This window comes from Vanacampus margaritifer, chromosome 9 (genome assembly GCF_051991255.1).
Source record: "Vanacampus margaritifer isolate UIUO_Vmar chromosome 9, RoL_Vmar_1.0, whole genome shotgun sequence".
Classification (NCBI taxonomy): domain Eukaryota; kingdom Metazoa; phylum Chordata; class Actinopteri; order Syngnathiformes; family Syngnathidae; genus Vanacampus; species Vanacampus margaritifer.
The window spans coordinates 18,411,713-18,425,007 of record NC_135440.1 but is presented as its reverse complement, the minus strand read 5'-3'; the positions used below and the strand labels follow the sequence as shown (position 1 = coordinate 18,425,007).

At 38.4% G+C, this 13,295-nt stretch overlaps 1 protein-coding gene and 10 non-coding genes across 12 annotated transcripts in view; all 11 read left to right on the top strand.

Annotated features, from left to right (window-relative positions):
• Positions 1 to 4,279: 4,279 nt before the first annotated feature.
• The window catches only part of tuft1a (tuftelin 1a), a 24,583-nt gene continuing 15,567 nt past the window's right edge, over positions 4,280 to 13,295 (top strand). Inside the window, exons 1-3 of one of the 2 annotated variants that reach the window (XM_077575717.1) lie at positions 4,280 to 4,571; positions 10,157 to 10,237; positions 11,360 to 11,461. In XM_077575717.1, the coding sequence (XP_077431843.1) occupies positions 4,494 to 4,571; positions 10,157 to 10,237; positions 11,360 to 11,461 (261 nt within the window). In that variant the 5' untranslated portion in view covers positions 4,280 to 4,493. The remainder of the gene's footprint in view (positions 4,572 to 10,156; positions 10,238 to 11,359; positions 11,462 to 13,295) is intronic. The other variant, XM_077575716.1, reaches the window with a different exon arrangement.
• On the top strand, positions 11,565 to 11,647 carry trnal-cag (transfer RNA leucine (anticodon CAG)). Its single transcript has one exon. It is a non-coding gene; the product is annotated as a tRNA-Leu (tRNA).
• trnal-cag (transfer RNA leucine (anticodon CAG)) lies at positions 11,738 to 11,820 on the top strand. Its single transcript has one exon. It is a non-coding gene; the product is annotated as a tRNA-Leu (tRNA).
• Positions 11,915 to 11,997, top strand: trnal-cag (transfer RNA leucine (anticodon CAG)). Its single transcript has one exon. It is a non-coding gene; the product is annotated as a tRNA-Leu (tRNA).
• trnal-cag (transfer RNA leucine (anticodon CAG)) lies at positions 12,088 to 12,170 on the top strand. The gene has a single exon. It is a non-coding gene; the product is annotated as a tRNA-Leu (tRNA).
• trnal-cag (transfer RNA leucine (anticodon CAG)) lies at positions 12,261 to 12,343 on the top strand. The gene has a single exon. It is a non-coding gene; the product is annotated as a tRNA-Leu (tRNA).
• Positions 12,438 to 12,520, top strand: trnal-cag (transfer RNA leucine (anticodon CAG)). Its single transcript has one exon. It is a non-coding gene; the product is annotated as a tRNA-Leu (tRNA).
• On the top strand, positions 12,611 to 12,693 carry trnal-cag (transfer RNA leucine (anticodon CAG)). The gene has a single exon. It is a non-coding gene; the product is annotated as a tRNA-Leu (tRNA).
• Positions 12,784 to 12,866, top strand: trnal-cag (transfer RNA leucine (anticodon CAG)). The gene has a single exon. It is a non-coding gene; the product is annotated as a tRNA-Leu (tRNA).
• Positions 12,957 to 13,039, top strand: trnal-cag (transfer RNA leucine (anticodon CAG)). Its single transcript has one exon. It is a non-coding gene; the product is annotated as a tRNA-Leu (tRNA).
• Positions 13,134 to 13,216, top strand: trnal-cag (transfer RNA leucine (anticodon CAG)). Its single transcript has one exon. It is a non-coding gene; the product is annotated as a tRNA-Leu (tRNA).

Sequence of the window (13,295 nt, the reverse complement as noted above, 5' to 3'; positions counted from 1 at the left end):
CCTTCAGGCCATTCTGTTAGCTTGTTCCACTTACAGGGCATTTGACTTTGGAGGTTCCACGATATTGTGCTGTTTTGTTCCGCTCTCTTATCTCCTGCTGCAGGATTGTTTCCGTTGATCATGATTGGTACACACGGTCCGCAAACAACCCCTCCAAAAAAAAACCACACAATTTCCTAGTTCTGCTGTTGTCTTTTAGTGGAGACGTGTTCATCCACATGATTCTTATCCAGATCTTCTTTGTTGTTTTTCCATGGGTTAGTTTTTTTGGGGGGGGGATTTTTGCGCTTATTTCTGTGATCATGCCCCCCAAAGTTCCCACCCGATTTAACAAATACACACAGGGAGCTGCAAGGAAACAGGTTGAGATTAATATGAACACAATCATTGATCCTGTTTCATTGACAGAAAACAAAAAACTAACTTCAAACGTTTCATTTTTCCTACCTGCGTTTTAAATAGACATGAAAGGCAGCATCCTGCAGGAAGCCAGTTTCTCCTCTAGGTTTCATATGTTGACTTTAAACCCCCCCCCCCATAGAGCTACAGTATTATGTGACTCTCAATGTCTAAACTAGGGAAAGATAAAAATATTAAGTTATTTATAAAATTCGAGCAAAATAGCATCAATGTAAAATATTTATTACATTCTGGATACAAAATTATAATATTGTAATCTCCCTGAAAAATAAATGTTTTAAATCTGAAATATAATGTTTTGAAAATATAAAATAATAATAATAAATATTATCTATGTAAAATTACAACATCAATACACACAAAAAAAAAACCTCTTATGTGTTTCATTTTAACTTCCCGTCATCTTAATTACAAAAATCCACGCCCCAGAAAGCTTCCCACTTCCATGGCTTCCCATCTAGACAATTAAAAGTGTTGACAATGACGTCACACTTTCACTGCCAACTGTCACTGATACTACGCCACCCATCCAGTCTGAACAAACCTGCACACTACCTGTTATGCTGGAGAAGTATAGATGATAAGTGGACATTCCTTCTGAGGGCGGGGATGGACTTTCCATCACATCCCTGCTTTTCTAGACAATGTAAGATACTATGTCAAACACGCAGTACGTCCACCCACCAGAAAGTTTTTTTTAAAGTTTTGGCAAATGTGTTATTGCACTTTGGTTTGTTGTTGTGAGGTGTGTCCCATTGTGTGCTTAGGCTTCCAGATGTGCGGTTTTAGGCAGTTCACATCAGTGTTATTTTTAGTTTGTCCGATGAGTTTATCTACTTTTTTTTTTGAAGGGTTAGCTAAAAATCGATGTTATTTTGTCTCTCCCTTGGGTAAAGCTACCACTTGTTTCTCCAATGCAAGAGCTGTAAAAAAAAAAAATGCATTCATTCAATCATTCAGAAAAAAATGCTGTTTTTTAATTAAATAGACAAGACCATCTTAAGTTAGAATATTTTGTTTTTTGCTTGTTTAGTTCAATTCAAAAAGTGGTTTATCCTGTATGTATAGACGCATTATTTTTTTTTTTTTTATTGTTCACTTAACAATTTCAAGTTAAGTCAAGTCAGTTTTTATCTATTGGTATCTTTTATTTGTTGGATACATTTAATTAGTTTTTGTTTTTATAGATCTTACGGAAGCGGATTAGGGCCAGTGACGAGAGAGAAAAAAAGTTTGGCAGGATTCTCACTTTAAAGTCAGAATTCTCTTTAAAGACTTTAAAGTCAGAATTCTCACTTTAGACTTTATTCTGACTTTAAAGTGAGGATTCTCACTTTATTCTCAGAATTCTGACTTTAAAGTGAGAACTCTGACTTTAAAGTCAGAATTCTGAGAGTAAAATAAGAATCCTGCCAACCTTTTTTTCTTCCTTCTCTTCACTGGCCTTAATCCTCTTCCGTAGGATTGTCTCATCATTTCATTGAAATAGTATTAGTAGGCCTATATTATTATTAAAAAATATATATATGTTACTTGTTCTGTGAAACACTGTTTTTAGGAATTAAATATGCTATATATAAAAAAGTATGAATTTATTTTTCATTATAGCTTATAACGAAAACTCCAAATTCACCATCCCAATAAATGAGAATATTATAGGCTAATCTAAAATCACTTTTCAGAGAATTGATGCTCCGATAAAAGGGATTTTTTTGTATATTAGTAGTTTAAGCTAAACAAATTATGAACCCCATACACTTGAAAATAAAGAATCTTAAACAGTTTACAGCAGTGCTTCTCAATTATAATTTTGTTGTCACTTGCCTGAGACTTTACCGTATATTGTAACGTGTCCGGTAAATATATTTACACATTTCGCTGGCTCAGTAGAAGATGGCGAGAGTTTCATCGTAATCGGTGAGTCACTCGTTTTCACACTACTTCGCCGTCTTCCAAAATATCAGCTCTGTGTTTGTCTGTTCCTCTTCTCAAATACGTTTTTTTGTTTTGTCAAAGGTCGAGGCGGTATTGTTATGAATCACTCGTGTGTAGAAAACAGACTTTTCTGGTAACTACGCACTGCCTACAGCTGTCGCTCTTATGATGTCATTCATTTGGCTAATTATCTGAGTCTGCTCCCAACTGCATACCTTTCACGTGAAACACTCCAGTGAGATAATGTCACGTCTTTGAAACTATATTGAATGAGGTTCCTCTGTGCAGCTGTTGTTTCAGTTTCATTTAACGTCATCCCCTCTTTGTCCTCTGCTAAAACCATTAAGGTCTTGAACCTACTGGAAGTTTGCGCCCTTCTGGATCACTCGCAATACAACAGAACAAAAGCTTGTTCTGTTGTATTGTTCCTCAACCTGGATTCACATTTTTATTCAGACTTTTCTAATTCCCATCCCTCCCAAGACCGTTTTATTCAGTTATGTTCTGTTTATTCTCCTGTGGTTTCAAATTTAACTAGATTAGACAATTATTCTTTTAATTCGTTATCCAAACAAAACGCCTCGAAGAAGTAAAAACATGCCAACTAGAAAACGAGACTAGACTTCGCCCTTACTGTGTGCAGGTGTACTGTATAAAGGTGACATATTTTATACCACATTTTGTGGTCCTTGGGTCACACAGTTCAACATGAGCCAGGTGCTCTGTGACTTATCAACAGCAGGATGTGCTGAATTGGCTTTTAATGCAAGTGCCAACTTTGAACGCTTGTGTGGTCTGTTTGAAACATTATCTTTCTGTGGGACACAACATTAGGTACATCAGTACATGTTCAGTACAGTTCACGGCAGCCAATAGAAAAGATGCATCAAACATTTTGCCTGGACAAAGATCAATAATATATTTTGATAGAATTTCAACAGTGTTTCTTTATTTTCCTTGTAAAGTTAAAAACTGCATGTCCTAAATCAACTTTACCCATTGAAATGAATGGAAATACTGTTAATCCGTTCCAGTCTCATGAAAAAAAGCATAGAATTATCTATTTCAAGAATGTGCTTTATAAATACATACAGAATATAATGTAAAGAAATACAAAAAAAAAAAGTCAATTGTATTTAAATTCAATGAACAAATTCTACTTGCATAGATAAGCAGGACTGCACAATTATTCGTCATTCTTTGCAGAAAATGAATATATGCCTGACAATTTTATTGTATTATCTGTACATGTATAGATGACATTATAACACCAATACTACTTGTTAGTCTGTCTATGGCGTTTCCCGTTATGTGCATATATAAACCTTAAGCTGGTGAACTTTAAAGCAAAGTTACTGTATGTGGTTGTTTTAATTCTCTTCATTTGATGTTTAGGTTGACAGTAAACTTTTAACTGGAGTGGCAAGTTTGTTCATAAAAAACTGTCAGTCAGGTCGGCCATTTGTATTTCAAGGTACCGTTGTATTAAACATTTGGTAATAACAAAATAGTTCATTTAAAAATGAATAATGTTTTTTTAAGTCCACCTGGTTATAAAAATATATAACAATGAAATGCAACTATATAAGGATTAATAAAAATATTGATTTTAGAATTTTTTCCTCCAAATATAGAGTAAAAATTTGGGGGAAACACTAAAACTATAAAATCTAAGAACAGAAGCATTATGATCAAAGTAAAAAAACTAATAAATATATATATATATTAAATACGTAACAAATATCAATAAAAATGTTCCTATTATGTTAATGCAAATATAAAAGTAATAATAAAATAAAGCAGAAATAATAAATTCCAGGATGTCTTAATGTTACTTCTGCTTTCCCCCACAATGTACCAATTTCTCTTATCCTCCTGTCTGTGTCCATTCCTCTTCCAGCCTACTCATCTCCTTATATGGGCATCTGGTCTTAAGTGGGCGTGTCCTAGCTTTGACGCACAGAGACTTGTTTCAGGGCAGACAGAAACAAAAAAAAACAGAAGCAGCCGGTGTGAAGTGTTCAGACCTGCATTGCACTACCGGGACAGACAGCAGCCACTGCCGGAACTCTGCTCCTACCTGGACTCTTTATTTGTAATTGATTACTGATTGTCTATTTATTAATTAATATTATTAGATGAGAGACATGATGATGAACGGCGGGACCAGAAGTCTGTGCACAGTGGAGGACATCAGAACACAACAATATGACAAGGTAAGCAGTGCACACATATACATACACACACGGATAAGTCAATTTAAAGAAAAGAAAAAAAGTTAAAAGAGCTAAAAGTAAAACAATGCTTAATAAATGCTAATACTAAAATATTTAAAAGTAAAAGTATCTACACCTCAAACACAAATATTTTGATGAGTTGTCGTAATTCACCAATCCCTCCACTGGAATATTAGTTCGTGTACTGTTTTTTTATTTGTTGATTTATTTAATATTCTGTATTTTTATTTGTATATAAGAATGTCCCTTTACAATTTTCATGTTAATCCACACATGTAATTACAGCAATTAGATTTTAAAAACAATTGCAACCAAATCTAATTTCAATTTGTTTGCCGTTTGAACGCCACTAAACTGTAATGGTGACACCAAATTCCATTTTGGAATCATTACCAATTGTTCACGGAAACTCCCATGCGCCACATTCACATGCTTACAGTGTATCACAAATCTCATCCGATCGGGTTGCGGGTCTTAATCCACATTCATGTGAAATATCCGTTTGAACATGTTTAATGGTGATTCCTATGATGCAGTTTGAATCGGAATCAGATCTGGATCCAACTCGAGTTTACATCACGTCATATATGCATTGCACGGTATGACTTTGCAGGTTTTTCTCGTTAACCTGTAAATCTCCCCTCGGAGGTCCCGTGACTTGTCGGTGAAGAATTAGAGCAAACAGCCTGTGACAGCAGCACCTGTGCGTGCGTGCGGCGTCCTTTTAACAAGCTTAGACAGCGTGCGCACACTCAGACAGGTAGCGAGCGTCTGTGCACGTCCACCGAGATGGGCCTTATCGCTCCTGATGGTTTAATAATTGACCGGGGAGCCGCGCTGGGCTTTACAAGTGACACTTTTTCCTTATCAGCCGACGTCGCATCTTGTTGTAAATCATTGTGTTTGATTCCATAACTTGGAATCTGCTGCTATAGTTTTATTGTGCCGTAAAAGTCACATAGCGTGCGAAGGGCATCAACACACACATGATTTAGATTTGATGGGATTTTTGCATTTCAGTCAGTGTGATGTGAAATTAGAAATGACGTGTGTATGAATGCTATGTGCGCAAGGTGGAAAAATACCTGTCTAGGTGTGCTGCTGCTTTTCAAAGCCAGTAACATCCCATTTTTTTAAGTCAGCACGAGCATCATACAAGCACAAACCCTTTTCGCACTGCGCTTGGTTTTCTTGGTGTGCGTCGTGAAGCAGCACGAAAGGACACAGGCCAGCTTTCCCATTTTAGGAAGTGATTGTGTAGCACCCTGGGAAGTAACAGGGAGGCTTTTCCCACTGGATGGTTTATTATTATTATTATTATTATTATAAATCCCTCCGGCAGTCTTTCTCCTACTGGATGTGTTTTATGATGAAACTGCGACGCTCCTGTTGAAATGAATATTTTTCGTATGTCACGATGTGACAGCTTTGACAGCGTGTGGCGCATCGCTAAGTGCAGTGTGAGAAGGCCTTAAGTCAACAAATTAAAAAAATATGCATACTTTGCATTTGCGTATTTATTAAATTGTTTATTTGCACTTTTTTTCCTGTTCTTTTGCGGTTAAAATTTTTATTTTATTTTTTTTTTGTATCCAATGCATTTCATTGAGCGTCAGTTAAAGCAGAGTTTTGCTTTTCCAGGCTGGCCAAGTTTGTATCCCTCACAAATAGAGGGTGTATAGTATACAAAAAAAAAAATGTGCGCACATGAATAAATAGTCGACATATATTGTAAGCACTAAAAAAGCAATAAACACCAGCAATACTATCTGCAGTGTATTGAATAATGAAAAAATATGAAAATAATAATTTAAAAAAAATTAAATTATGTGGTCGTGAAATCTGTTGTAATATGTCAGAAAGGAAAAAATAATAATTAGAAGGGGGGAAAATATTTTTTTAAAAATGATTTGATTGGTAAAATCTGTTGAAGTCCAAAAATAAAAATAAAAAAAGAAATGTGATCAGGGAAATCTGTTGTAATATGTCCGAAAGGGAAAAAAATAAAATAAAATACCACACTCTATTTGCAGATGTTAACAAAATGCAAAAATATAGCACAATTATTTTTTTAATCCAACAATATGAATTTATCAATAGTAACTGTGTGAATTTTACACTCTTGCTCTTTGTTTTATAATAACCTATAAGTGCTAACCCCATTTCCTGCCACCATTTCCTTGAAGATCAATAGCGCGGCTTTAACCTATTTTACTTTGGGCGAGGCACAATCCAATGCTACATAACAATAAAAAATGTTCCTCGGAGGTCGTAAAAGTGCAAACGTGTGCGCTGAGATTGATGCCATCTGTTGTGCAGGTAGAAAGTCGAGACAAGGGGGAGGGACGAGAGAATGATTTAGCACGCTTGCAGAAGCCCCCGCCATGCGCGGAATGCAGCAGGTGCTTTACGGGATTTCCGTCTAAGCCGCCTCCCGTTGCCAAAGCAGAGCACAAAAGTGTCTCCGTAGCCTTTTAAAGCCTGCAGCCAGCCGGCCTGCATGTAGCTCACCAACTTTTGTGCCCTTTGTTGGTGTGTGCGCAAACCCGAGCTCACATTTCTGCCCTGTTATGGAGTCTGGCTCACGTTGTGTATTTATGCCTGTTTGATTTTTCCATGCAGGTTTGTTCCACTGCTCCTTTTGTCCAGCGGAGGCTGTATAATGTTACAGCTGCTGGCGTTTATGTGCATGTGTAACTAGCTTAGCGCTCTGCTTATGTAATACCTTCCCAACAATTGTCCCACTGTTTCCTTCTCTCCCCCTTTAATTGACCCCCCCTCTACCACTACAACCACCCAAAGGGCATTCAGATGTAATGTGAGCATGTCGAACAAAAGGGGGAATTTTTGGACTTTTTTTTTTTCCGTACTGTACGAGGCCCACCACACACACTATTTGTTATTTCAACTGCGCCTGTATTGTTCTTGCTCTGTTTTTGCACACTACAGTTTTTTTTTGTTTTTTTATCTTCACCAACATGCAAGCGTTTTGCAATGAAACTCAAATGACATCTTGTTTATTTTTGGAGCCACTCTGGATGAAAATGCAGATAGTAGAGTTGACTGTATTTTCCCTTTTTGTCCACCCCGCCCCCAAATTATAAATGGTAGTGTCCCTTATTTTACCTGGAGTGTGGAAAATTAAACAACTTTTTTTACAATTATTTAATTGTAATGCATTGCATATAAACGTTTAACATTTATGTTTACCGTTAATTAATTTAGTTTACCAAAATTAAATTTTGAAAGCAAACAGGGACCCAACTGATTCCCATGTCCAAAATCAGAGATGTTAGCCGCCTCAGCATCCAACCACCACAAATAAAATATACTTTCTATTTACTTCAACTGCAGCACAATTGCGACCAGTTTTAGCTCTTCAGGTCGCCCAAATCCAGTCTTCAACTCAATATGCCAAGTCAAAAAAAAATACAAAAAAATAAAAATCAGCATTATTTTTTTTTTGTGTGTAATACTTTTATTTTGTTCACAATGTGATGTCATGTTACCAATAAAAATGTCCCAACTTTGGTGATAAATTATTTAAATTTTTTATTTGCTCATCATGACGTTTTTGCTTTTTGGCTGATCTTAACTATCTACTATCCGTCCATTTTTGTCCTTATAAGGGTGTCAGGTGAGCTGCAGCCTATCCCAGTTGACCTCTCGACCTTGGGTGATCACAGGGCATATACTGTAGAGACAAACAAACATCCGCATTCACAATTTAGTCGGCAATAAACCTAACATGCATGCTTTGGAATGTTGGAGGAAGTCATTATAATAGAAGAGAAGGCGGGCTATTGTTTTTTGAATGTTGTTTGTCCTTTGTCTGTAAATGTTTGCGAAACACTGCCAAATACTGCAAAAGTTGGTAAACTGAAGTTAGCATCAGAATAGAAGCCGACCAATGTAGTACATCCATGATTGTGATCCTGTTTACCCATTTCGGGTCAGACTTTTACATAATGTTGCCTTATTTTTTTATCTGTTATTTTTTATTTTATTTTTTTATTTTTTTTATTATTATTTTTTATTATATATATATATATATATATATATATTTTTTTTTTTTATATTATTTTTATTTGTTTTTTTATTTTTTATTATTATTTATTTATTTTTTTTAAATCAATTAAAAAAAAATAATAACATTCTGGAGTCATAATGTTGCTTTAAAGTCACTAACTCCTCCGTAAATTGACTCAAATGGATATGACGCTCCTTTAAGATGGAAATATAAAAACTCGGGGTGGGAATCTTTGAATGTCTCCCGATTTGATTTGATTCCGATTTTTGGGTCTGCGATTGGATTCAGAATCGATTTTCGGTTATGAACGATTTTTGATTCAAAATGATTTGATTGACAATGATTTTTACTTCAATTTATAGATGTTCAAGGAATCGTAATGATCTACTCCAGTCTGACTCGCTAATGCTAATTAGCTTGCTGCTCGTGGCACTTTTATCACTCAAAAGAACGGCTCCACGCTGCAAAAAAACCCCACATTTTATTGGAATAACTTGACTTTTTCCTTCTACTCTCTAATGTGGCTACAACTTAACAGTGTATCAGACCGCGTGGAACCACACTGCCCCTAAGTGGCCAAATCGAGTACAACAAGAACAGCGCTCCCAATAAAGGCACACGCAAACAAAGGCAAGACAGCATAAAATAATTTAAATAAAATCAATTTTGGCACACCCCAATAAAAACCCACAATTAAGATTATTCCATCGCCAGGCCAAAGAATGAGCATGACAGCGTGCACGCAAGCGTACAAAATAGCGAACATGATGAACGGTGAGAACCGCCCGGCAGATCAAGTCGCACACACACATCAAATAGCACACCTGCTAACCATAATCCACCTCATTACATATTAACTTTTATTTAATACATCACGCATTCATTTGATATCAATGCACTTATGCAACTGATATTGAGTGTGTGTTTACAGTAATAACATAGCAGGCATTTTTGTCTTTGCCTGTTGTGTGTCTCCTATTTGGCTTGGAGTCAAGACACCAGAAGACTTGTTGTTTGGAATGTGTTATGTAATGTCGCTGACCTCCTCCCTCGCATCTGCAGGACACACACACACGCACGCACGCACATGAGGGGCATCAATTAGGGGGGGGGGGGGATTCCCTGCACTGGGACACGCACGCCCTTTCACTTCCTGGCAGAGGCTTTTCCTGCTAAAGTGAATTCCTTCCCGGGAACTGAAAGAAAAAGCAAGTTTGTGTTATGTCGCATAAACTCACTTCTATGGCTACTGTGAGGCTCGGTTGCCACGGTAACCATCTGCCACGCCTCCATCCCGATGACGTCCATCGCGCTCAGTTTAAAGCAGACAGTTCACCTTTCGATACTTTTTACTTCCCCTTCTGACGTTTGCAACCCCACCCCCCCCCGCGCCGCCTTCTGGCTAAAACCCTCCCTCTTTCCACTAGTACATTTTAGTGACTCAGTTGCTCCGATTCTTTTTGGAAATAGTGTCCAGTCGGACTCTCCATCATATAACGGTCCCTTTGTGGGTTCTCCCGCGTCTTTTTTCCAGGACGGGTGCAGGCGACTGCGACTGACGCTGCACGACCACAACCAAGCGACTCGCAGCTTAGGAGAGCAGCACAGAGATAAGGTAAGAAGTCTTACGCCACTGAAGATTAGTTTATGGTATGATATTTGGAATTCCAATTTCATGCATGCGTCAGCACCAAGCAGGATGTGTTTTCATATCCGTTTGTGTGTGGTTTTTGATAACGCAACCTGATACTACAAAGGTGATCTTTAGTTTTATTCCACGCATTGACAGCATGATTAACCCGTGGGCAGTATTTTATTTTGAAAGGGCTTGGTCAGAACAAAAAGCCAAAAAACGGTCACAATAACACCTAGGGGTTAATGTCAATTTTTTTAAAATTTTCAAAAGGTGTTAATTTATATACTAACAAATGTGTGTACTTATTCATTTCCTGATTTATTTGAATTATTATTTGATATTTTGTACACTGTGACCTTTTCACGCTTGTTACATTAATTCATGAATTTCAATTATTATGTTTTGTAGATTTTAAGTATGTTTTAATAATTTAATATTTGTTTTTAGATCTTTGAATATTTACATTTATTAATTTTAATTATTTGTGTGTGGGGGGGTACATTTTACCTTTTCATTTTTAATTATTTAATTTAATTATTATTATTATTTTTTCATCTTTTTTGGCTTTACACGCTTTGTAAAAAATATATTTTAATAATTGTATTTTTGTATTGTTTTTGTATTTTTAGTTTTACATTTCACACTTATGTATTCATTTTAATCACTATTATATTTTTGTACATTTGAAAGTTTTGCCTCTTAAACATTTTTTTTTTAAATCATTGTTCTTTTTGTTTTTACATTTCTTTCGGCCATGTATTACACATCTGCTTCCCATCAAGGGAGGTTCCCATAAGAAAGATGTCGTTGAAACAATGCGAGTGCCAAAGTTGCACCAGATTGTTGCATAACCCCGTTCGCACCTCTTCCAATGTGTCCCTCCCTCACCGCCTCGTGCTGTTTCCAATGGGAACATGAAGAAACGTACCTTGCCCATGACTCAACTCTGTTTCCAATTTCAGAGTTTGCTCATTTTTGCTCCAAGTGTTGTTTTGCAATATCGATCCCAAACCGGCTGCGGCTCCTCCCGGATGATCTCATCCGTGTTTCATTCACACCCAACATGCTAATGCGATGACCGAAATGTTATCTTTTCTCCAGCCTGTCGGACGTGCGTTTGCTTTGGTGCAGCCCACCGCCGAAAGGTCGCTTCTGCCGCCCGAACCAGTCAAATCTGGAGAGGAGCAAGTGGAGGTCATCAAGGTGGGTGTGGTTTTACCGAAGTACCCTGACTGAATGGAAAAAATGGCTCTTCATCGACCTTACAATAAACCAAACCAAAAAACGACCTTTGTCAGAAAAAGGCGTCAGGATGGCCGAGCGGTCTAAGGCGCTGCGTTCAGGTCGCAGTCTCCCCTGGAGGCGTGGGTTCGAATCCCACTTCTGACACGTTCCTTTTACCTGACTGAATGGAAAAAATATCTCTTCATCGACCTTACAATGAACCAAACCAAAAAACGACCTTTGTCAGAAAAAGGCGTCAGGATGGCCGAGCGGTCTAAGGCGCTGCGTTCAGGTTGCAGTCTCCCCTGGAGGCGTGGGTTCGAGTCCCACTTCTGACACAATACTTTTACCTGACTGAATGAAAAAAATGTCTCGTCATCTACCTTACAATAAACCAAACCAAATAACAACCGACCTTTGCCAGAAAAAGCAGTCAGGATGGCCGAGCGGTCTAAGGCGCTGCGTTCAGGTCGCAGTCTCCCCTGGAGGCGTGGGTTCGAATCCCACTTCTGACACGTTCCTTTTACCTGACTGAATAGAAAAAATATCTCTTCATCGACCTTACAATAAACCAAACCAAAAAACGACCTTTGCTTGTAAAAGGCGTCAGGATGGCCGAGCGGTCTAAGGCGCTGCGTTCAGGTCGCAGTCTCCCCTGGAGGCGTGGGTTCGAATCCCACTTCTGACACGTTCCTTTAACCTGACTGAATAGAAAAAATATCTCTTCATCGACCTTACAATAAACCAAACCAAAAAACGACCTTTGTCAGAAAAAGACGTCAGGATGGCCGAGCGGTCTAAGGCGCTGCGTTCAGGTCGCAGTCTCCCCTGGAGGCGTGGGTTCGAATCCCACTTCTGACACAATGCTTTTACCTGACTGAATGAAAAAAATGTCTCGTCATCTACCTTACAATAAACCAAACCAAAAAACGACCGACCTTTGCGAGAAAAAGCAGTCAGGATGGCCGAGCGGTCTAAGGCGCTGCGTTCAGGTCGCAGTCTCCCCTGGAGGCGTGGGTTCGAATCCCACTTCTGACACGTTCCTTTTACCTGACTGAATAGAAAAAATATCTCTTCATCGACCTTACAATAAACCAAACCAAAAAACGACCTCTGTTTGTAAAAGGCGTCAGGATGGCCGAGCGGTCTAAGGCGCTGCGTTCAGGTCGCAGTCTCCCCTGGAGGCGTGGGTTCGAATCCCACTTCTGACACGTTCCTTTTACCTGACTGAATGGAAAAAATATCTCTTCATCGACCTTACAATAAACCAAACCAAAAAACGACCTTTGTCAGAAAAAGGCGTCAGGATGGCCGAGCGGTCTAAGGCGCTGCGTTCAGGTTGCAGTCTCCCCTGGAGGCGTAGGTTCGAATCCCACTTCTGACACGTTCCTTTAACCTGACTGAATAGAAAAAATATCTCTTCATCGACCTTACAATAAACCAAACCAAAAAACGACCTTTGTCAGAAAAAGACGTCAGGATGGCCGAGCGGTCTAAGGCGCTGCGTTCAGGTCGCAGTCTCCCCTGGAGGCGTGGGTTCGAATCCCACTTCTGACACAATGCTTTTACCTGACTGAATGAAAAAAATGTCTCGTCATCTACCTTACAATAAACCAAACCAAAAAACGACCGACCTTTGCGAGAAAAAGCAGTCAGGATGGCCGAGCGGTCTAAGGCGCTGCGTTCAGGTCGCAGTCTCCCCTGGAGGCGTGGGTTCGAATCCCACTTCTGACACGTTCCTTTTACCTGACTGAATGGAAAAAATATCTCTTCATCGACCTTACAATAAACCAAACCAAAAAACGACCTTTGT